The sequence below is a fragment of the Amblyomma maculatum genome, chromosome 3, assembly GCF_055883805.1.
Source record: "Amblyomma maculatum isolate TAMU_Amacu chromosome 3, ASM5588380v1, whole genome shotgun sequence".
In the NCBI taxonomy this organism is placed as follows: domain Eukaryota; kingdom Metazoa; phylum Arthropoda; class Arachnida; order Ixodida; family Ixodidae; genus Amblyomma; species Amblyomma maculatum.
This window is the reverse complement of record NC_139346.1, coordinates 189,783,695-189,807,730: the sequence shown is the minus strand read 5'-3', so window position 1 is coordinate 189,807,730 and position 24,036 is coordinate 189,783,695. Positions and strand designations below refer to the sequence as shown.

Below are 24,036 nucleotides of genomic sequence, written 5' to 3'. Positions count from 1 at the left end.
TTAGCGCTGCGAGTTGTCTATGTGTGCAGCCTATCATAAGTGCGGACTGTCCGAGAAAGCACTCCTTACGAATGTTGTCCAGAGCTCGGGCTGAGCATATTTTGTCAGTACGATGTCCGCCTCCACTATTGTGCACAGTATATATTAATAGGCGTACTCATGTGGTCTCCACAAAGCGAGGCACAAGCAATGTGGCAATCACTATCTCGCCGCTTTTGCAGGCATGGCACAGCCAACAAAACCTCGCTGAAGAAATCTCTATCACTGGTCACCTAAACATTAAGTCCTCTGCTCGACAAAGTTGATCGATGACATAAAAAATCGGTTAACGTTAGAAACGAATACAGACTAAAGTATTTTTACAAGAACGGAAGTAATCACCGACCCACCAGCTCTCATTCTCGTTTTTTTTTTTTTTTTTAGACAATATCCAAGTTGACTTTCAGAGACTCCCAATAGATAGGTGCTATATATGTATACTGCAAATAGAGCCGAGACCTCTGCGCAATATATAATCTTTTCAACGCTACCAGGTGCAGCTACTTGCATTCATTTTGAATGTGGTCTTGTTCTCATTACGACATAAACATGTATAAATCTAACTACGATCTCTCTCCGTTGTGCGGAGAGCTGGTCTTCGAAAGACGAAGCCCCTCGTTGCATGATACGTCATGTCGGCCAAAAGCTGCGCGTCCCAAAACAAGCGGGCTCTATACTGCGCAATCCATTCGTGGCAGTGCTTCTGAGTCTTCTTTGTGCGTTAAAAGCGGAAGCGGCATGACGTCAGTTACATAGCCTTCCCAGGACCTTGCGTTCTTCCTCTCATTGACCTCCAACATCAGTTGAGCACGACCTAGACATCAGGATTAATAGTAGTAAGCCTACAGTGACTTATTAACTTTACGAAAGAAACAGCGCGCAGGCCAGAAAGTTTGAGTCAGCGCTCGAGAGCAGCTCACCCGCCAGCGGTAGGAAGACCAGCAGGCCAATGTAGTCGAACCGGACGAAGCAGAACACTGAGGCAGCGACCGTCAGGAGCACCCCCAGCACGGACAGGATGCGGACATAGCCCTTGACGATGAGCACACCAGTCACGGGACCTGCGGAGGCGAAGTTCTATAATCTCTTTCTCTACTGTTCTATATCATATTCGAAACGAAACGATAACAGGCACATGTCAGCATCTGCACTTCACGAACCAATGTGGCGCCGTATGCTAGGGTCACGGTAACGGCAGCGGAATTTGTCGCTGTCTCCAGCGTAGAAAGGTACTTTTAATTACGTTGCAGCGTAAGGAACTCGTCGGCAGGCCAAGGTGGGGTGCGTTGTCACACCTGGCGTCGGAAATTTAGTGCTATATCTAAAAACTTAACAGCCGAGAGCAACATTCGAACCCGAATCGGCGCGGGCAAATCTGTTCCTCCGGCCGGTGTTTCAGACCACAATTGCATTGAAGTTTTTTTTTTTCTTTGATTAACACAACCAGCGTGTAAACGGTCTGTTTTGAACTCAGCTTTCGAGACATCTTTTAACTTTCATCATTATCTTCTTCCTTGTCGTCGTAAGATACACGTGTGAAATTATCAGTATTACAAACGACAGTTCCGACGTATACGCTGCCCGGGGGATCTCCTATGACAAAAAGAATAACGGTAGCCTCACAAAGCGCGAAGAGCATTTTTTTTTTTTTTTTTTTTTTTTTTTTTTTTTGTACGCAAACTTGCCATAAGACATATTATATAAACTCATGTAAATGGTTTTCCGTGAGGAACCGGAGCAGGCTCCCGCTCTTAGCGTTGTCGGTGAGCCATTTAGAAAAGTCATCTTCCCTTGTTGTGGTTAGACCCACTTCGCGCAGAATCTTTGTCCTTGATTCCCTTGTCCCTGCACAAGTCCATAGCAGGTGACGAACATCCACTTCTGCAGCTGGTGTGGAACACTTTGGGCATGTTGTTGGTCCGATTTCAGCTTGCGATTCCCATCGGCATTTTACCGACGGGGTAAGGGCCGCCCCAGCTCTTATCCTTCTAAGGGAAACCTCCTCCAATCTCGTTAAGTTACGAGGGAGTGGGAATGTACACGGGGGAATGAGGGCACGTGTACTTTTCCTTAAAGAGGATGCTAAAATGGAAACAGCGGAGCGGGCATCGAAAGGGAGCCTGGTGGGGGGCGCATTAGTGTGTGGAACTTCGTGTGTGAGGTGGTCAACTTTTCTCTGCTCAGCGTTCTCAGCATTGTCTTGTGTCCAATGTATCTGGATGCTTATCTTTGTTTTTTTATTGAGTGCGTGGATTTCCTGGGTAACAAATAGCATCTTCGTCACTTTCTTTAGTTGTTTTATGGCGGCTAAGGAGTCTGTATAGATGTGGGCTTCTGTTATCGAATCTATTTTATTTATGGCCTCCATAGCATCGCGGATTGCATAGAGTTCCATCACAAGCGGGTCCGGGTATTCTAAAAGATATTCTTTATGTACCTTTAGTTCGCTGTGTGTTGGACTAGTAGCTGCTGTTCTACCGCCATTTTCTATAATTGATGCGTCCGTATATGCAATTAAGGTACCTGGAAGTGCATCAACCAGAGGTCGAGATGCCAGCTTTTCTTTGCGACGAAGCCGAGTGGTCTTGTTTGTCGTGATAGTAGTGAATTCCCAAGGAGGGGGGTCAGCCATTGGTGGTGTTCGAACTGCCACTTCGTTGTACAAGGATGCTATGGGCGTAACGTACTTTCGCTTCATATCCCTTGTTGCCTCTCGTTGCTCAATTAATTCTGTCAACGTATTTATCTGTGCAAACTCTTGGAGAATAGGGATAGGGGTAAGTTTTGGTAAGGCCGTGATAGTGCGCATTGCGTTTCTATTTATTGTTTCCAATTTTGCCCATTGCCGCCTCGTGAGTCTTTGGAATTGGGCCTGGTATAGTATCCTCGGCTGTAACACTGATTGTACAAGACGTCTTGCCATGTCCGCTCGAGCTCCTCCTCCCCTAGACGAAATGCGTTTTATCAAGTTTAAGGAAGTCGCAGCTACTTTTTTCACTTTATGAAGCCATTGTGTTCCTTTGCCGGATTTGTGAATTTCTAGGCCAAGAACTCTCAACTCGTCCACCTCTTCCAGTGCCTGATTTCCAATCTTTAGGGAGACTCTTTGCGTTGCCAATTGTTTTCTTCCATTCTTGTTGGCAACATGAATGTAACTGGACTTTTGAGGTGATAATTCCAGGCCTGCACTTTGCACGTACTCATCTATGGTATTTAAAGCCTCTTGCAGATGCCGAATCTGTCTGTCAATTTGTTTATGAACAGACCAAATCGTGACATCATCTGCGTATATCATGAACCCCACTTCTGGTATTTTAGCTAATTTCCACGCCAATGGGATCAGTGCGATATTAAATAATAAAGGTGCTAACACTGACCCTTGTGGCACGCCTCTGTTCGAGGTGTAATTGCCAATTTGTTTTCCGTTTATCCGGATAGAAAACGTCCTGTCCTTAAGCAGATTATGTACTGCTTTTATGACCTGCAAGGGAATGCCCATACATTCCATGTTGCTAAGAATCTTGGCATGTAACACGTTGTCGTATGCCTTCGCCATGTCGGTAGCCACTACAGTGCGCACTAGGTGGCTATAAGGCGACACGTGTATGACCTCTTCAGCGAGCACAGCCAGTCCATTTTCTGTCCCAAGGTTTGTTCGGAACCCAATTTGTCGAGCATGGTATTTTTTATTACTTTCCAACCACCATGACAGGCGGGTGGCTATCATCTTTTCATAGATTTTGCAAATTGTGGGTGTTAGCGAGATAGGCCGCAAAGATTCTAGACTTGTGGGAGGTTTCCCAGCCTTTGGTATTGTTACCACCACCGAGTGTTTCCAGCCGAGTGGAATGTCTCCTCCTTGCCATACCTCATTTACCACATCCAACAAGCCGTCAACTGCGGCTCCTTCTAAATTCTTGAATACTTCATAAGGAATATCGTCATGTCCAGGCGCAGTTTTACCATTCGCTTCTTCTATAGCAGCCAATAACTCCAATTTTGTAAATGGTAATGTTATTCCTGTTTTATCAACCGCATCCACTGTCGGTGAAGGCGCCGGATAATGTGCGTGGTTCGGGAAGAAAAGGGCAGCAGCCTGATCTGCAAACTCTTCTGGTGTAAGCTGTAATGCGAGTCTAATACTTTCTGCATGATCTTTAACCTGCCGCCTCTTTTCCATGCCATGGAAAGTCCTCCAGAGGGCCTTGTTATTCGTTCCTGAGCCCAAACGACTGCACCACTCATCCCATCTCCTATGAGCCAGCTGTTTTTCATATCGGCGTGCCTGTGCCGTCACTCTGTTTACCTCAATTCTTCTTTGCACGTCTTCAGGATGGCGACCAGCCTGTATCTCGGCCCGCTTTCGGCGTGCCCAAAGTTTTAGTAGGTGCAGGTCGGGAGTTGGCTGATCTTCGTTCACTGTAGTTGTAATGGTGTGATCCTTGAGTACCTTTTGAAGGGTAGTAACGAGAGTATTCGGGCTAACTGAATGCGTTCGAGTATCCTGCCGTACACCATCCCAATGTGTAACAGACGCTTTCTTTCGAATTTTCTTCATATGTCCCAAATTAAGACCAATACCAATGGGGACATGATCACTACCCCACGCATCTAATTCCGCCTGCCATAGTGGTGCACCAGGGCCCTTCCACCACGTCAAGTCTGGTGAGCGTGTTTGTGTTGCAGGTAGTGTTGCGACTCCTGGATGATTTAGCAGTGTAAATTCCATTTCTGTGAAGGCAGTATGAACTTGATCACCCCTTTTAGAATCATAATCATATCCCCATACGGTGTGCGGAGCGTTAAAATCTCCACCGATTAGTATCGCAATTCCAGGGTATGAATGGCGAATATGCTTAACCCATCCAAGATTACGGATGGGTTAACGGAGGAACGGATGTGGAACGGAGCACAGTGGCATTCACTACTGATGATTTTCCGGACCTTAAAGACTGCACAAGCCAGCAGGATGCAATAGAAAAAGAAATTGCGATGCTTTCAGCACAAATTGCACAGCTGCGACAAAAGAAAGCACATATAGCGCAACGACGAAAGGAGAGCTCAGAAAAACAGAAAGAAACGCTTGCAGGCAGTACGACAGCAAGGTTAGTGGATGCTCCGAATTGTAAACCTGCCGATAACATACCTATTTGGAAGGCGGTACTGGACACGCTTACGCAACTGACACACCTCATTCAGAGCAGCTTACATCATGGATAGAAGTAGCCGAAACAAGTGGCAACAGATTACACAATGGAACTGCAGAGGGCTCTGTAATAAAGTTGGGGAAATAAATACAAAATTATTGTACGGTAAGCTACAATCATGGGCGTTCTTGATACAGGAGCACAATAGGTTATATTCAATAACAGGATATATAGGGTACCATTGTCCTTCTATCCCTGATAAACGAGCAAGAGCAGAGGCCGAAACACCAGGAAAAGCTGCCGTTTACATTAGGGCCAACATTCCCCAAACGTCACTTGACTTGAGCAAGTGGTGCAACACTCAGCAGGAAGTAGTTGCTGTACTCACGCGTCCGAACAAAACGCCCCTTATATTAGTGTCCATGTACGCTAGGCCAAGAAACACAGTGCGAAGAGCATGAATTGAGCGAAATACTTCAGGAGTAAACGGCGTATTCCGAGATATCGTGCGACTCTTTTGATGAACACAATTAATTCCAAAACACAGCGAAAGATAAGAGAGAATCAGGTTAGCGAGGTGATATTCTGGAAATTTCACGAGATTTCCAGGACGATTGAACACTTACGCTATGCAAGAACAGCGTTTATTCTGGAGCGACACTTGCTATCCTGTGTAGTGTTGACCCTCACCCGCTGACTTAACTGAAGGCCCTCGCGATCATAGGCTCTGAAGGCCTGCAAAGCGCCATTTATTTTTTAAAGGGACATCATGCCTCCCATAGATTATATGAATCCGCCATTTACTATACCTTTTTAATTCAGGTTTCCCTCTTTCCTTTACATTTCCTCTCTTTTTCCTCTAGTGCAGGCTAGCAAATTAGGGCCCTTCCTTGTCCGTCTTCTCTGAATTTCCTCATCTCCCTCTTTATTTTCATAGGGACAGGGCAGCCGAGGCTGGTGGAGGAAAGGGCGAACTGAATATCACTTGGACCACTTTGTGTTGCTGCGGATTCAAACGGACCAATAATTTGATGGTAGTGAGGACGATATGAAGATATCTTGTCTTAATCTAAAGGAGATGCTCCGTACACCGAAACCGCTTAATTGGTGCAAGTTACGGGGCAGCCTCTGTACGGGAACCAACTGCTATCGACCATAGCTCCAGAGGGCGCTACAGGCACTATCGAAAGCGCGAGTCCTGGTAGGCGATACAGCAAAGCAACGAGACAGATTCCTTACAACTACCATCAGTCATATAAAAGCTGCAGACGGCACTACGGGTACTATCGAAAGCGCGAGTCCTTGTGTGCGATACGGCAAAGCAGCGAAACAATTTCCTTATAAGTGAGACCCACCGGTGAGCTGATAGAGCGTGTTGATGAGGCTGAGAGGCCAGGCGGCCTGTCCGTAGCTGACTTCCAGCGCGGCAACGATAGCTACGAAGAGAACACCGCTGCTGGCGGGCAGTACCGCGCACCACAGGTCCACCCAGGCGCTGGCTGCCACCACCAGCCAGCCGAGCGCCGAGTCGGGCCCCATGCTTCCACCTACAAAGAGCGGGAAAGCTGTAAGGAACGAAAAGTGGAGGTGCCGGCCAGATTAAACAACGCATTTGTCTGATGCACTCCATACTTAAAAGAAGGTGAAAAGGAGATAAAGCACAGTCAATCACCGTAAGGCAGAATGTAAATAGGCGCAAAATAACTTGTAGACGGGCGCTATAATGCTTCCTAAAAGCGCACATGAGACGATGTCATTTATATTTATTTCCATTAAGCATCCGGGGGTGCATGCAAATGTTGCAAAGGACAGGCTCAATTAATGCCTGACCAAAGCATGCACTGAAAAGCCCGCATCGCCTGCAGCCGCCACTGTTTCGTCCCACCTGAGACTAGCAACCGGTTGCCACGACTCAGACCATCATCGGAATTCAGTGTGATTTATTTACAAAACAAGTGGATTTATGGGGATCGTCATGCAGAACTGTTTAATAAGCATCGCAGAGAAAATGAGGCAGGACCTGACACAGTGACACACAGTGTATGTGTGCGGTGCTGTGTACAGGCGACAGAGTATGCAAATGCAGATAGTGCTGAAATGCACCCATGCTCGCTTGCAGCATCAATAGTACGCGACGAGTGATGTGACGCGGCAGGAGTTACAGCAATCGCGTCCCGCTCAAATGCTGTGAGACGACTCCATGACATAAAGCTGATATACTCACACTAAGGCCCGCATTCACTCAGTCCATGCAGCGAAAGAGGGCAACGTACTAGCAGGTCTACCAGCTACTAAAACACTAGATGAACCTGGAGACAGAACGCAGTTTCGGTTTGGCATCCCTGCCTTTGCAAGATGGAGGCGTGCAGTGTAAACAGCTGGAGAAGCGTCATGTCTTCAATATTCCGCACCGATCTGTGAAGGTCGCGGAATACTTGAATATTCGAATAACAAAGCACCGTTATAACAAGGCAGCATCGTTACCCGGTAAAACACGCCTCTCGGCCGGCAGGCCCGCCTAGGTTCACTAACACGCATCAGTTGTTATACTAGCTGTCCTTCGCCGGCAGGAAGGATGTTCGTGTTCAGAAATTAAGGTTCTGTTACAGAGGCCTATAGCAAAAGCAATAGCTGGTTAAATTTGTTCGAGGCCTGCGGCTACACCGCGGTAATATCAAGGCCGACCTGACTACGTAGGCGAAGATACATGTGCTCCACAACAATACATGCAGGGGAAAGACGGAAGTGTGTCCCAGACGCTTCTGGACAAACAGAGACGATTTTTTTTTGTTTGTTTGTTTTACTTTTTTTTTTTTTTTAAACTAGGAAACTTCCCAGGTCGGGTCTTTCGCGCGAACGTTCTACGACATGGTGTTTATAAAACTCCGCGGGACGGGGAGCCGAAAGGCCCCCGGCAGTCATGTATATACAGCTACGATGTTTTCAACACCGATGCCACGCGCACTCAACTTTGATATGAGGACGTCGACTTATTGTAAGAAAACAAGCCTCCAAGTTCTGGAATCGGAGTTAGGCACACGGCATAAAATCACATTTGTCTCTTGCCTGCATGTAAACAGACTGCAGTAATTTGCAGTTTGCACGCGCTGCAGATTACATGCGGTAAATTGAGCAAAAACAGAAGAAATGGCGTTCGTCGAGCGCGTAGCATGCCAAGCGCTTCTTTACAGAAGCTCTCGTAGTACGTACACAAGACGCCGGTCGCCCATTCCTTGCAGTCGATCACATTTTTAAACCACAGGTATAACTATCGTCGTATATATCAAACCAATAAATTTTCAAATCAAACGACTGCCGATCGCTATTCAAACGGCCGGACTACGAAAAACCTTGGCCAGATACGTTGGACGTACCCACACAGAAAATTGTTCCGCGTCCGTCCAATGTACCTTTAGTCACCACCTATAAAGTAATTCAACTGGTACAGTACAATTTTTCAACACAGTACCTCAACTTCTTGTCCCATGAACGTTACAAAAAAAAAAAAAAAATCCCCTATAGTCTACCTGCGAGGTCTTTAAGAGGTGTCTCCACGTTTCCTGAGTGGTCCTATATCTTTGTAGAGAAACAAGGCACCGATATTTTATAAGGGGATATAAAACATAGGATAAAAGATCTGAGTGCCGATCGCAATTTTTTTTTCGGTTAGTCTCTGTGCTTCACTTTGGCATCTAATGGCACAGATTTCAACCTTTCCAACGAAGCCCCACACAATACCACAACGTGATAAACTATCGCGCTGCGACAAGGTAACTTGTTTGTGGAGGCTGATGGCACATCTTCACATCGCTTGACACGACACGCCGAGCTTTCTTATTAAAGGCCACCTTATCCAGTATCTGAGGCACCTTACAGAGGCCATTAGTTTTTCGAGTTTTCGTGCAAAGTAACATAGCGGCTTCCTCGAGCGCGAAGTTGGTTGGTTAGGTTTGTGAAATATGTCTCAGTGTACTTTCTCACCTCTTGGAAGACCGCTTTCTTTTGCTGGTGCAGCTTCCTGCGGTGTTCACGTGGATAGTACAGGAGTCGGGCCATATAGTGTTAAAGGTTCCGGATTTACTTTAGCGTGAGGACGCATAAGCGCGCTCTTAAGTGCTCTGAATTATGCGACACGCGGCAAGGACGCAGACCGCTAGTACACGTAGCGGTTGCTACAGCCCGAAATTCGCCGCACTCATATCCATGTCCCGCTTTCTAACCGCGAGGCGACCTCGTCCAGAAACCTGAAGCCCCACTTGTTTCCTTTCAAACCGAGGCGCCTATAACATATTTAGAGGACAGGCTGTCAGAATGTAGTAATTCTTACGGTGTGCACCCACAAGAAGCCATGTGTAAATAAATTAAATTGGTTCACAGGAAGGGAAAGGCGCAGTAACTGTCACACTTGCTCTGTGGACACCCGAACCGCACCGTAAGGGAAGGGAGGAAGGTGGGAATGAAAGTGGAAAGAGAGAAAGAGGAGCCGTAGTGGAGGGCTACGGAGTAATTTCGACCACCTGGGGATCTTTAACGTGCGCTGACATCGCACAGCACACGACGCCTCTTCGTCTCGCCTCCATCGAAACGCAGCCGCCGTGGTCGGGTTCGAACCCGGGAACTCCGGCACAGTAGTCGGGCGTCTTACCACTGCACCACCCCGGCGGGGCAAGCCATGTGTACACGCATCAATTTTACCGTCCGCAAAAGAGCTGTGCTGTCAGCCTTGCCGAATATATATGGCGCAACGGTCGCTACAGAGTGAAATCTCCAACATGCAGGAAAAATAATCTCTCTTAGCAGGGTGGTTCTTTGATGAAACAGTATCATTTGATCAGCAGCCACTGAGACCGCCACAGCATAGCGTCGCAATTGTCGCAGGCGATTTATGCGCTAAATGTTTGCATATATTGTTTTCCAAACGACATTTGATGGGTTCCATCCAGTGAATACAAAATGGCGTTTGAGCGCTAAGGCGCGAAGTTTCCAGCTTTCCTTAACTTCGACGAAAAAAAAAAAAATCTATTTAGTGGCATGGGAACAAGTGAACGAAATCTGCAATACACCAGCTTTTACGCGTGATTTTTATTCGAATTATACTTAATTCGATGCATTCACTGCTTTGTTGCAGATTGTGTCGACGTTTTTAACTTTTAAGCAGCTTAGCATGATCTCACTGTGAGAAATAGTGAGTGAGTGAGTGAGTGAGTGAGTGAGTGAGTGAGTGAGTGAGTGAGTGAGTGAGTGAGTGAGTGAGTGAGTGAGTGAGTGAGTGAGTGAGTGAGTGAGTGAGTGAGTGAGTGAGTGAGTGAGTGAGTGAGTGAGTGAGTGAGTGAGTGAGTGAGTGAGTGAGTGAGTGAGTGAGTGAGTGAGTGAGTGAGTGAGTGAGTGAGTGAGTGAGTGAGCCGTAAAGGCCATGCGCCAGAGTGAGAGTGAGCACACCTTTCCTGACCTCATGTTGCGCTACCAAGTCAAAGGAATGCGCATTGCATCAATTTATTGTAGATGGTGACGGTGCTGCCACCAAACCCGTCGCGTTTGCGAGAGCGGCAGACGCACGCAACGCTCTTCCCGGCGCCAGCCGTTGAGCCGTGACGCGTAGGCTCCCCCGCGCCCGTACGACGTAGTGGGCGCGCATTCCTTCTACTGACGCGACGCGTTTCGAGGGCGCCCGAAGCAGCCACCGGGGCCCCGGTGTGGTAGAAGCGAGCTACCCCTCTCGTTGTTCGCTCTCCAAGTCTAGCGTGGTGCATCTGGCCTCCAAATCCATCCAGTCGGCCTCGATCACTGCCTCGCTTGAGCTTGCACATCCACCTCGCATACAGAGGTCGGGGCACCGAGATTCCCTGCAGCATTTAGCAACAATCTTGCACATTTAAAGCTACGTATTGCTGGTATAACGCAAGATATTCAGGGTTGGAAAACTTGGTCTCAGTTGACCCAGCGACCTTCGTCTACGCCGCGCAGGTACCAAGAGGATATGAGATAACGAGAGTGGCATCGTCAAGGGAGCAGGCAAGCGCCTCGTCTCGTTGTTGGTATGCATTCTCAGCAATGGCTGCACGAAGCCACTGTTGATTTGGTCAACGCACGACATTTTGGTTCATGTTGAACAGGACTGTACGCAACTAACAAAGCAAAATAGCAAAATCTTAAGTCAGTACTGAGTTTTTTTAATATTTGAATGTGTTATTGGTGAACACACGCCCTACAACCACACTTATACTGACGTGAAACGCTGGATTCAATGTGTGGCCACGCAGTTGCTTCTGTCAAAACAAGAAACGCATCTTTATTCCAGGCACCATCTACTGCGAAGAGTTACTTATTTGACCATAGAACTCAACAGCCACCGCAAGGTTAAAAACTCACACCGCGATCAGCCGACGACATCATACGCGTATACACAGATCAAGGGCAATTAGAAACTGGGACGACCTTCCCGCAACGCGACAGTTCTCCGAAAACTACAAGAAAGTACACAGCCCAACAAAGTGCAGTGCAGATGGATCAAGCACACATCAGATAAACCTTCCACTAATGGAACACTAAGCTTTCCACTTTCCCACTTCCTTTTTTTTTTTTTTTAAGAAGAATGAGGGGCGAACGGTTTCTAGGTTTTCATTTTATTTCATTCATCTTCACCTAATCTGCACGTTCTCGAGATCTAACTGAAAAATTACAAGGGTTCAACGCTGCTGAACCAAATATTGAGCGAAAGCATTAGCTGCGGGTGACCGAGCGTTCTTCTTCTTCTCTTTTTCTTTTTCCTCAGCCCACATATAAAGCCCCACTTTAACCAACCCATATGAACGTGCCTTAGTGGCCTATAGGGGTAACGTGAATACCAAGGTCCTAGCAGGATGATTCTGGCATAACCGTTCCATGCGAAACGAGACCCAAATTCGCAGCTTCTGCCGACCGCTTGAGTTGGTAGCCCAGCTTTCACCCTAGCGTCACGTGAGGTGTGACGTCACAGCGTCACGTGGGTAAGACGTGGCTACCGGCCGCGCTACGCTGAAGGCTAGAAACCTAGAGTAGTATTGCTTTCGCAATAAAAATCACTAGCAAATCCTTGAACGTTAACGCCATGCCGACAGGAATGCTAGAAGCGACCGCATGCATGAGAAACAGGACTGAGCTTTTTTTTTCTTTTTTAAGCAGAAATTATATCACCGAAATCCATTGCGCTCCCTTCGTGCAAGGAAGCCTTCAAACACCTTTTCAGAGATCAGTGAAGGTTTGCTTCAAGAAATCCCCATTTAGGCGCGAACTGAGAGAACATTTAACAAAACGTCCGCTCACTGGAAGTACGGGTGAAGTTGGAATCATGTAATGCCATTAAGGCTATGCGCATGATTACATGGTTCAAGCCAACATGCTATGCGCATGATTACATGATTCAAGCCAACTAGCCCGACAACAACTCTTGTTGAGGTGAAGTTGGAAATTTATTCCTGGCCAACATTGGGCTACGACGCGGAAATTTGGGCAAGTTGATGTATGTTCAACAATAAAAACAAAGCGCAAAAGAAACACGAGCGTCGGCGATATATCCTCGTGGTTTTTTTTTGTTTATTTTTTGCGATGTTTATTGCCTCAGGGCATAAAAAGAATGCTATGACGGATGAAGGGTGTGGTCAAATAAATTAAAAAAGGTTGGCTGATGCAGTCAAGTCGAGGAGTGAACGATGATGCAGTCCCTGCATCCAAACAGCATATGACTGCGGATTATGGGGGGAGAGACCAGATGCCACCAGGTGCCGGATCCGCGTTGGCTTCAGCGCTGTTTCTTCTGCGCTTTGTTTCCATCGTGGACTTCTCTGCGACAACCGAATTTGTTACCACGCACAAAGGGACGCCATCTTCGATGAACAGAGATCACGTAACTGATCCACCGCTAACGACAGCACCTACATGTGACCTAAGAAGGATGGTATGAAACAGAATCGAACAAGGGTACGACGAGTCTCAGTTCGCACGCCAACGTTTCGACAAGGTAACTTGTTCATTTGGGCCCAGAGGAACAGGGCCTTCTTGAAACTTTGGCTCTGCTTGCGGACTGAAGCTCCCTGAACCCTTATTCAGTTTCGTTTCATCGTGCGTAGCCCTCTCCTTCCTGTCGTTCTACCTAAAAAGGATGTTATGACACTGCCGTCTCCGGGTGAGGTAGCAAGTATGTACTACGTAATCCATGCGAGTATATGTAAACAAACCTTTTCAATATATTTTTTCTGATTTCACAGCACGTTTAGGATATTATCTCTTCACCAAAAAAACCTAAATACGAGAACCGAATGCTTAAGCACGAAACGTATGTTGAGACCGGTGTATTTTTATAACCCCCAGTTTTGTGTCATCCGGCGCGTTACCCTGAATGGAGGGCACTGGGCCACAGTTGGACCCGTAGAAATACACGTAAAAAAATTACAATGTATTTCTTTCCATTGTGCTTTCCATTGTGATTCAGGTAGGCCTTTCGTTTAAGGCCAGCGCGTTTTGTTTTTCTTTTTTTTTTTTTAGGATAAGCGCCAAAAAGCATGCAACGTTGATTTGGGACTGGTGACTCCTTAAGGAGTCACGATAATGTCGTGTTGTGATGAAGAACTTGCCTGCTCCAATTCGACAGCACGTATGCCTATTCCCAGCGTTGCCAGGACGCACTGAAGCTCGACCATGCTGGTGAGATTCATCTGAGCATGAACTTCGATTGGACTTGATTTATCGAGCTCGATCTTCTGCAAACATCCGACTATATTTTGTAAATAACTGCGAAATAAGTCCTCACTGCGTACACCCTAAAAAGGGCCTTCTGAGTGATTGCAGGGATCCATCGCTTGCCTCCGACCCGTCATGGATCCCTGTCCCAATCGGCTGCGCCAAGGCCATCGACCCAAGCGATACGATAGAATTCGACACCGAAGAATTGTCTTACACTTTCGATTACACTGACTCGCACTGGGCATCTGCCGGCCTCGTGTTAAGGTACGCCAAACCAAAATTCATTGCTTCTTTGCTCGGAAACAAACACCTGGCAACAGTAAAGGCAATTTCAAAGTGGGGCATCGCCACTCGTCTCTATAGCTGCCGCCCGGCTTCCTAGTGAGGGTAAAGAAGTCAAGACGCATGTAAAACGCGTGTAGAATCTTGTGACGAGCGAAGTCAGGAACGATGAAATCTGCCATTTAGAAATTGCTGCAGGTGAGAACAATTCATATCACCGGAACATAACATTCTTTACAAGAAGAACGCCAAAAAACGCGAGAGGCGTGCTGCGCAGCACCCATGTCAACACACTCGGCGACCAGCTTCGTAACTGAACTGCACGAAGCAAATCTATTTGCCAGCCTGACATATCGAGATATCATCCCGCATCCTCCCAACCGTGAAAGGCTCAAATTTACCTTCGTATGCTATAGTAAACCACATGATCACTCGCATGTAACCCGCCCTCCACCCACCCTTTTGCCAACAGTCAGTCCGCTCAATACCTCGTGATAGGCCACAAGGCGGCTGTCTTCCTCAACAACGCACTCCATGCGCACTTTCTGTGGGCAACAATTTCCGGCTGATGTGAACCCAACAGCCAGTTCACGCGAATGCAAGGTCAGGTGCACAGTCTGTCAAGTAAAGCGGCATAGTTATGGTATGGTATGGTATGGTATGGTATGGTATGGTATGGTATGGTATGGTATGGTATGGTATGGTATGGTATGGTATGGTGTGGTGTGGTGTGGTGTGGTGTGGTGTGGTGTGGTATGGTATGGTATGGTATGGTATGGTATGGTATGGTATGGTATGGTATGGTTTCGTATGGTGTGGTATGGTATGGTATGGTATGGTATGGTATGGTATGGTATGGTATGGTATGGTATGGTATGGTATGGTATTTTTCGATTTAACATCCCAAGGCGACATATGGGCTATAGAGATCTTAAGTTGGACAGCGAGCGCTGCAATTGTTCCATGCGCGCCTAAACACTACATGCTGTCGGCCGCTTGGCTCTCGACCACATTCTGAAGGATTAGGGGGGTGCGTTTGACTGATAACATATGTCGTTTGTAAATACTCTCGACACATACCAGTGAGCTGGCGTACGCGGCTTGTGCCTTCGACAGAGTGCGTCAACAAATGTATATAGACTCAAGCAGGGGGCTTGCGAAAGCCCTGTCGGGAGCGCCCATGAAATGAAGCTTGCTCCTCTCGCCAAGCTGCTTGTGCACGGCTCTGCGATCGAGCAGGCAAACCTCATCTATGGTGCTCCCCTTCTCTATCAGATCAGTCTATGAAGCTGCTCAGCTTGTCATCGATCTGTGATCTGTCATCGATCTGCCTTCAGTGCGGAGACGATGACATGGGACTGGTTTCGGTACGTGAAGCTCAACGACCTAAAGCGACCCGGCATGTGAGACGCACCGTATACAGGAAGGCTACGGATTAATTTCAGTCAGCACAAGGATATTTAACATGCGCTGACATTGCAGTGCACACTGGTATTTCAGATTTCATATACTCCTTCGAAATGCAGTCGCCGCAGCCGGGATTCGTTCCGACGACCTTGAAATCAGCATCTTAACATCAAAGCAACTAAGTCGCCACGCCTGACGAGTTTGCAGGAGTGCCATAATATTATAATCTCCTTGTCCCTAAAATAGAAGCAGCAGACCAAATTCCCTATATTACAAGGAGGCAAAGCATACAAAAACATAGACATTTATGAGCCCGGACGCCTGCAGTTGAAAAGGGCTAATAAAGGTGGCGTGGGTTTCATCCGCACAAGATTCTAAAAGGCGATTCCCGATGAAGTAAAAGTCCACGGTGGCGCCGTGCATAAACGGAAGTGGTGCCTATCTCGCGAGTGACGCCCTCTATTATCTGCGTTAGCCGACGCTAGTATAATTCGCTGTTTCTTGCTCTTGCTTATTTTGCTTTTATTTTTTTTTTCTTGTGCCAAGTGCCGTCCTTTGCTTGGACGCGTTAGAAGGGAGATGACTTGTTATCTTTGTTTTTCCAAATCTCTTTGTTTGTCACCCCCCAGCACGTGGCCTTATATCGCTTTCAGCTTGCCAAGTGAGGCAAGTTATTATGCCTCGTATATGCTTTGAGCGTGACTAAATTGCTATGCAGCAATCGTGATCACGCGTGATGTCGTTTGCGATGTTGCAGACTGTGTAAGTCATTGCATGGAAAGTCATATTTATAGGGTGCAATTAAGAACTACCGTCATTCTGATTCGGCAACCGGCTGTCGCGACATCCTGTATATACAGCTCGTTCGGTAAAGAAGGCATCGCCGTAACAGGAAACGGAGAAAAAAGCGTAGGTGAAAATACGCAATTCAATAAGATAAATTTTTGGCCGTAGGGGTTCGAGCCCAGGTCCTCTGCATAATAGGCGGGCAAGCAACGCATAGGTCGCGAAATGGTGCTTTTTTTTTTTTTCTGCGCGGTATTTCTTACATTGTAACAATGTTTTATGTACAAGAACTATGTACAAATTATTAGGAAAACAGCATCGAACCAAACAATGTGCAATAGAACACGCCAAGTGAACAAAGCTGTAAACAAGAGGCAATTCAGGGCACACCACTGAGAGTGAGTGCCACTCCGGTTCGAACTTGGCCTGTGCATACAATTAATTCCCTTAAATGAACAATCATCCTATAGAAATTGTCCTTTGTTGAAAAAACACAAAAAGAAGACTTAATTTGGCACCGCACTCAATACGACACCTCACTGCGGAGACATTTGCTGCTCAGCCTTTAGAGATGTTCTTTCTAATTGGATTACATATTCTTTGGAAAACGCGCATGATATATTGACATTGTGAATAGGCCACGAAGGGTCGTTGGCATCAGGCATGTTAGAGGACTGGTGTACATATGACAATTGCTAACGTGTGTTTAGGGATGCTGTAATGATAATTTAAAATTTTTATGTATTTAGACCAGAAAAATAATTTAATGAATGAACAGGCGCCGCTAAAGGCGCTGTCGCGTCTACTTTTAAGGCGATGCATAAGTGTTCTCGTATATATTTTTTTATTTCTTTAATGAGAGCGCAATTTGTCGCAATAAACATCTTGATTTGGATGCTTTCTACTTTTGATCCTGACTTTTACACTTGTAAACACGATTGACAACAAAAATGGGGGCTTCTCTCAGCCGACCGACACGAGCAATGCAATTGTTCTATTTTGCTACCGTGTGCTAGAGAAATAAAAATAAAATAGCGCTTCCTATCTTACTACATCGATCAGCAAAGTTATGAGCTTTTGTGCAAGCTTTCTATAGAGATATAAGCGAAATGTAGATGTTTGAACTTGCTTTTACTTCCGGTTTTGAGACTGACATTGTGACGATTAAACGGCACCGACAAAAACAGCACGCGCGGAAGCAGGAAGCGCGTTCGCTTGAGCAACGACTTCGTGCGCTCTCTGTTAGTTCCTGGTGAACGGGAAGAAACACACTCCATAAGTGACGAACTGCTTTCACCGCCTCGGTTTCCGCCCTCTCGAATAATTACTCTTATAAAGTCGGAACCCCTTTATGCAAAACTGATAGCTTTTTAAACCTACTTTTGTCGAGGATAGTACATGCATGAGAATGCAGTCTCCTTCGTACGCAGGTCGCTGCCAATACAAGAGCGTTTGGGTTAACTTTGTCTCCGCGACTATAAAAATCATAGTATTCAGAAATGTGGCGCAACAAACACAAACACAATAGAAGAGACACAACACACGCGCACACTACCAACTGTAATAAGGATCTGAAAACACTTCCTCTTCACCACTTCTCTTCTTCTACACTCAAGTACATCTTCTGTTTTCAGATCCTTATTACAGTTGGTAGTATGCGCGTGTGTTGTGTCTCTTCTCTTGTGTTTGTGTTTGTTGCGCCACATTTCTGAATACTATGCAGCCCCAACTAGCCCCTCAAACCGTTATTTTGAGATATAAAAATCATCTTTGCACTAAAATATTGCTCTCCGATATCTTCTCGTGTGTTTCCAAGCATTTGTTCAGCACCGCTCCCTGACACCTGTAGGCGTTGAGGGTGTTTTAAATAAACAGATAAAATGGCGTCATTGACCGCAAAAGATCGAACGTACAAAAAGCGTGAGAAAGGCGCTCGTGTACTTTTTCTTCTTGTCTTGCCTTGGTGTCTTCATGCGCTAACGAGATAAAAATAAAGACTAAACAGGTGATGTCATGGCACGAAGCATGTATTTTTAGATATTGACTGCAGCAGAGGGACGCGTGATACGCAGCTAGAACAAAACAAAGCTAATATTGCACCTTATTACCGTGTCTTGGCCAATAGTATGATGAATGACCTGATTAAACAGCATGTTCCATCGACGTCATCTCCGAACTTGTGACGATGACGCGGGGTTGAGGCCGTCACTAATTCAGGATGGAAAAAGAAAAGGGGGAGACTACTGCTAAGTCTGCTTACTTGAGCTTACTCATAAAGTGGAGGTTCTGATATAGTTATCTCGACAAATACCTGACCTCAAACAACTTGGTCCAGGGGTTAATTGTTCTAAATTATTGATATTGGAGCTGCCTAACGAAGGTGCGAGGCAGTATTGTAAGTTGCAAACAAATATATGCGAGGTACCAGTGGCCCGTAGCAGGTTTACATGTGAGCGTGGAACTCTTTTTTTTTTTTAGTACTCTTAGTCTTGCCCTGTGATATTGAGCATCGCGTTCACCGCGTTGTAACCGAGCCCTCCCCACCAGGACTTCGCGCACATTGGTGAAGCCACTTTAATTATTTCTTTTTTTTTATTTATTTACATGGACACATTAGGCCTTCTTGGAACTCGCCAGCCAATGCCTGAAAATCCCAACATGCTACTTGTCACGTAGCTCGCACTCACGCGCCGGCAACGTCTGCTGGCATGCTTCTCCGAGCGAAATGTCACTGACCCGCAGCGCCTCCAACTTCCCGCCGCTTGGACTATGTCGACCCTTGAGCGGTCACTTATAAACAGAGATAGGAGGCGCCACAGGTGCCGTCGGTGGTGCTCCGGTGTAAAGCGCGCCAAATACAAGCGGAAGAAGCGGTGAAAAGGCGGCAGAGCTAGTATATCGCAGCGGCCGCTTGGCAACTGCGCTAAGCATAATGAACAGGGTAGAACTATATGGTAGAGCGAAATATGCATTCTGATGGAGCCTCGTCAAAACCGCTCATAACCCGATCGAAGGAACTGTCATTACGTATTTGAGGACACACTATTTAAGTTTACGGGGTTCAACGCCCAGAGGCCACTCAGGCTATGACAGACGCCATGTGCTGGGCTCCGGAAATTTCGACCAACTGGGGTTCTTTAACGTGCACTGACATCGACAGCACACGGGCGTCTTACCAAAAGCTGCCACCGCAGCCGGGATGAGCCCGCCCCAATTGTCGAGCGCACTTAACCAGTGAGCCGCTGCGGCGGGGCTGTTTGAGGACACAGTAGCACAATATACGAATGGGGTGGCACAGACTGCCCACATACCCACATGCTAACGGTTGTTAGCATTCGCAGAGCTTCAAGACCTCAATAAACTTGGGGAGACCACAGCTTTGGTATGTGGACTGATTACGGCGGTGAGCCTCGGTACTGCTCTAGTATATCCCTGAATCCGATAATAAAACGCGAGTATAGAATTACCACATTAATTGCAGTTTTTATTTGCATCTCTATTGCAATGAAAAAGCCTAAAAATAATTTGCTGCCCTCTTTTGCAATTATGTAACCCTAGACACATTTAAATTGCACCAGCGTTTTTTTATACCTTCCTTTAACCCCTCACCTACGAACCTGAAAGCGATCTAGAAGGCGCTGTAGTACTTCCAGCAGACAGCAAAGTTTGTCATGTTCAAGACTGCACGTAAAGAAGCTACATTAAAAACCATGCACAAACTTCTGACATGCTAAGAAAAGAGTGTGCTGACACCAACGTAGATCCAACATGTGGGCTATGCTGAATAGTTAACAGCTACTGCTGTTTTAGTCTTGCACCTCTGACTAGCAACACATCAGCAACCAGCCACGGCATGCTCATAAGCGACGCCACAAAAACGGTACGAAAATGCGAAGTCAACACTAAGGCAAACGCCCATCTGACGGAGTAGTGCTTTTCTGCTTCGCATTAAGCCGCATCCTTGGTCAGAAGCATGGAAAAATGCACATTATCAATTGTGGTAAACAACTGTTGCAATCCCCATGAGGAAGTGTGCGTAAGAGCTCGATACTGGCGGCAAACGGCCAGGAGCCGAAATAACTCATGCTACATGGTGTTCCGCCAGCAAGTAGTTGCTTTTGTGATGGCTCTCAACCTCTGTAGTTGCCTTTTGCCTCTCTTTAAGTGTTTCCCGTCTGTTTCGTGAAGCTCAGAAACCGGCTCATCAATAAATCAATGAGGGGAATAATTAAGATACAAGCGAATACATATAGAAAACAGTTCAGTATTCGAGATGTTTTCAGTTCCCGTCAGTTATTTGATATACGCAAACTGACGTATCAGGGCTCGTATTTCACAGAGAACGAGTCAGGCTTGGAGACAACGTCCCGCGCATGTCGAAGAACTCACTGTCACTGTGTGAAGCTGATCTTGGTCGCGTCCACCAGGTTTTCAGCGCGAAACCGGGCCCTCAATACCGAAGCGTCGAACGAACGCTCTAGGAAATCAGGCACAGGAATACTGGTAGCACGCGCTGAACATACACATGATGGTGCGATGCTAGCTCAAGCTGTAGCTAACTTGACACTGAGCAGCAGGGGCGCTTGTTGCGTTTGCCATCGGCGCAACGCTATACACAACATCGGGCAGAGTCCACAGGATGACACAGCCCTTCGCGCACCGCATAGCGAGGCGAACGTAACGAGGCCGCGGCGAACGCGCCCACGGGTCAAAGCACGAATACGTCCCCCTCGTGACTCACCCTATGCAGCTGGAGACGGGCAGAGGAGACGCAGCTCCCCGCATGCGTTCCTCGTCGCCGATGGGGGCGGGTGAACGGGGACTTATCGACGACGCCGACTGGTATGCGGGCGACGGCAGATAGCGGCGCGGCCGTGGTGACGACGCTCGGCGAGCCGCGCGGGTTGCCGCCGCCACGCGCCGTTGCCGACGCAGCCGCGGAAGCAGCGGGGGTCGGCCCGGAAAGAGCGAGTAGTAAACCCACGCGCCAGGTCGCGGCGAAAGCGCATTTCGCCAGTTTCGCTTGCGCCGGTGTTGCCTTGACCAAGACGTCCGGGGAGAGCGCGGTCAACCGGCCTTCTAAGCCATTTGTCATCCTGAACTTTTGCGCCCTGCAAGAACACTTACATCAAATATGTTTTGGCTGCCTGTGAAAGGTTGCTTTTATATACGTGCAGCTAACCGGCTTCAAAAAACCGCGCTGCCTGAGCTTCACCGTATTCCTCGCTGGACTTTTGCGCGGGAGAGCGACAACCCAGGCTTTACGCGCCTGTTGGCAGCAAGCCAAAAGATAAAAAATTTTCACTTTTAAGTGCACTCCGTCAATATGTAGGCAAATACTACTCAACAGTAGAGCGCTTGATTAGGAAGCAGCATATTGCATGTGGTCTTCCCACTTGAGCTCAATATGGGCGCATCAAGTCGCCAACCATGCTTGCTCGTACTATACTCACAGTGGGACTGATTACTTGGAGGCTATAGTTACCTGCTATGTAACTAACTGAACATCGGCTGCCCACATCGCTCCGACATAAAGGCAATAAGCCTAATTAGTAGATGACACGTAGTCTATACCCACACTAAACCGATAAGGGTGAGGCCGTGGGCTGCTTACTTTTCAGCAGTCTTAATAATGACACAAAGCTTTGCTCTTCTGGAATAGGGAGATTGGTCTGAGGCGACCCTTCTAATGCTTTCTTAGGCCACCTGGGGTGAACGTCATGTCAAGATCAAGTTTATCTTGCCCCTATTCAACCCGCATCTGTCCCATCTAGATATTGAAAGGCTGACAACCATATATAAAGGGAATGAGCGAGAGATATGCTAGTACGCTAATACTGTGGTTGTTCAGTGAGAGGCTGAGAGGCTGTAATAAATTGTCTAGAACCATATCAATATTCATTGTGCAAACTTTAAAAGCATACTAAGACAAAGTGCGAAGAGAGGATAACCGATGGTCGCTTAGGGTAACAAACTGGATTCCAAGGGAAGGAAAGCGTAGCAGGGGGCGGCAGAAAGTTAGGTGGGCGAATGAGGTTAAGAAGTTCGCAGGGGTCAAGTGGATGCAGCTAGCACAGAACCGGGTTAATTGGAGAAATATGGGAGAGGCCTTCGCCCTGCAGTGGGTATAGTCAGGCTGATAATGATGATGATGATGACCAACTAGAGCTCTTGTAGTTTCCCGACATAGCAGATATCAGCAGCAGAGGGAGAAAGAGGGAAGCAAAAATGGACTTACAAAACAAAGACCGGCTAAAAAAGAAAGAGAGGCGGGGAGGTTGAATGAGGGAAAAAGACGCTTCGCTACTTTGCACTGAAGGAATCCGGTGAGGGAATATTGCTTTAAAAAAAAAAGAGGAGCTACGGGAAAAATGAAATCGCTCATCGTTTCTTTGAGCGGCATTACATTTCAACGAGCAAATCCCACCGAGATTGGGCAGAGGAGGCGTTTAAGTGTAAGTTCAGCGTTCTACATACAAGATGGGACATAGGACAGGAAAACACATCGTGGCGCTAATGTTCGAGTGCTGAGAGAGAACAGCGACGATTGCTATACCGCTACTGAGATAAGAGAATGCGAAGCGCCGCACACCTTCTGCCCATTGGGCCTTTCTGAAGCCACGTACTTCGAAAGTGCGATCGAGCTGTCTGAGACAATCGATCGTTGTCAATAGGGTGCGACTGTTTGGGAAGTCCGAACTGTTTTCGCTCTCGCTGGACTCAGTGAATCGGCCACTTCGTCAAGGCTGTATGCCTGCTCTCACGTTCAACAATAACGCGATAGGTTTGAGGGAAAGCCGTTTAGCGAAGCCCATGATGATGATAATGATGATGGCAGCTCACCTTTGATAACGGACCGCCAATTTAGCTTGAATTAACCGAACGCGCGCCCAAAACAAAAACAAAAGCAACAAAAAAGAAGGAAGTAGCTACTGCAGTCGGATTTACCCAAAGCAAGGGTGGCGAAACTGCGGCGGTGAGGCGAGCTCCATGTGGCTCTTACGGGTCCTAGTGTGGCTATACAGTGTAGCTTGCAACTGTCTGGAACGTGAGCTCTTCCTCCATCCCCTGTTCTTTAAACGCATTTAACTGAGCTCATCCGGATTGCAACCACATCATTGGTGGCAAAATTCAAGGCCTTCACTTCACGAAGTGGACGGCCCAAAAAAGAGGAGCAGTGCGAAATCGATAGAACAGTGGCAATCACTGCGACCGCCATTTTTCTTGGACGAAATAAAAAGAACTTGCCATGCCCTCCTTTTAGTGCGGTTCTTTAGTGAGAATGCTTTCTTTCTCTCTCTCTCTCTCTCTCTCTCTCTCTCTCTCTCTCTCTCTCTCTCTCTCTCTCTCTCGCTTTTCGTATCCTGCCTGGCCGCCACTAAGGTGCCGTGACGCCATACATGGAGCTGTGGAACGACATGATGATTAATACATGAGATGACTGAAGGTTAGAATGTCGCAACATGACTTAAATATCATTGGGCAAGTAAACATACAGATTGAATTAATTGCGCTGAAAAGAAATTGGGGTAATTGGTCGAAAACCAAACCTTCCGGGACCTTTGAGTCCCGAGCCAGACACACATACACGAGGCCACACAGGAACATCCGTTACGCTTTGTAAAAGCGGGCCTTGATGCCGTGCGGTAATTTTTTT

At 47.0% G+C, this 24,036-nt stretch overlaps 1 protein-coding gene across 2 annotated transcripts in view; it reads right to left on the bottom strand.

Annotated features, from left to right (window-relative positions):
* The window catches only part of LOC146197245 (monocarboxylate transporter 12-like), a 33,009-nt gene extending 11,664 nt beyond the window's left edge, over positions 1–21,345 (bottom strand). Inside the window, exons 1-3 of one of the 2 annotated variants that reach the window (XM_084599046.1) lie at positions 21,121–21,345; positions 6,542–6,751; positions 960–1,100 (exon numbers count right to left, since the gene is read on the bottom strand). In XM_084599046.1, the coding sequence (XP_084455172.1) occupies positions 960–1,100; positions 6,542–6,725 (325 nt within the window). In that variant the 5' untranslated portion in view covers positions 6,726–6,751; positions 21,121–21,345. The remainder of the gene's footprint in view (positions 1–959; positions 1,101–6,541; positions 6,752–21,120) is intronic. The other variant, XM_084599047.1, reaches the window with a different exon arrangement.
* Between the last annotated feature and the right edge of the window lie 2,691 nt (positions 21,346–24,036).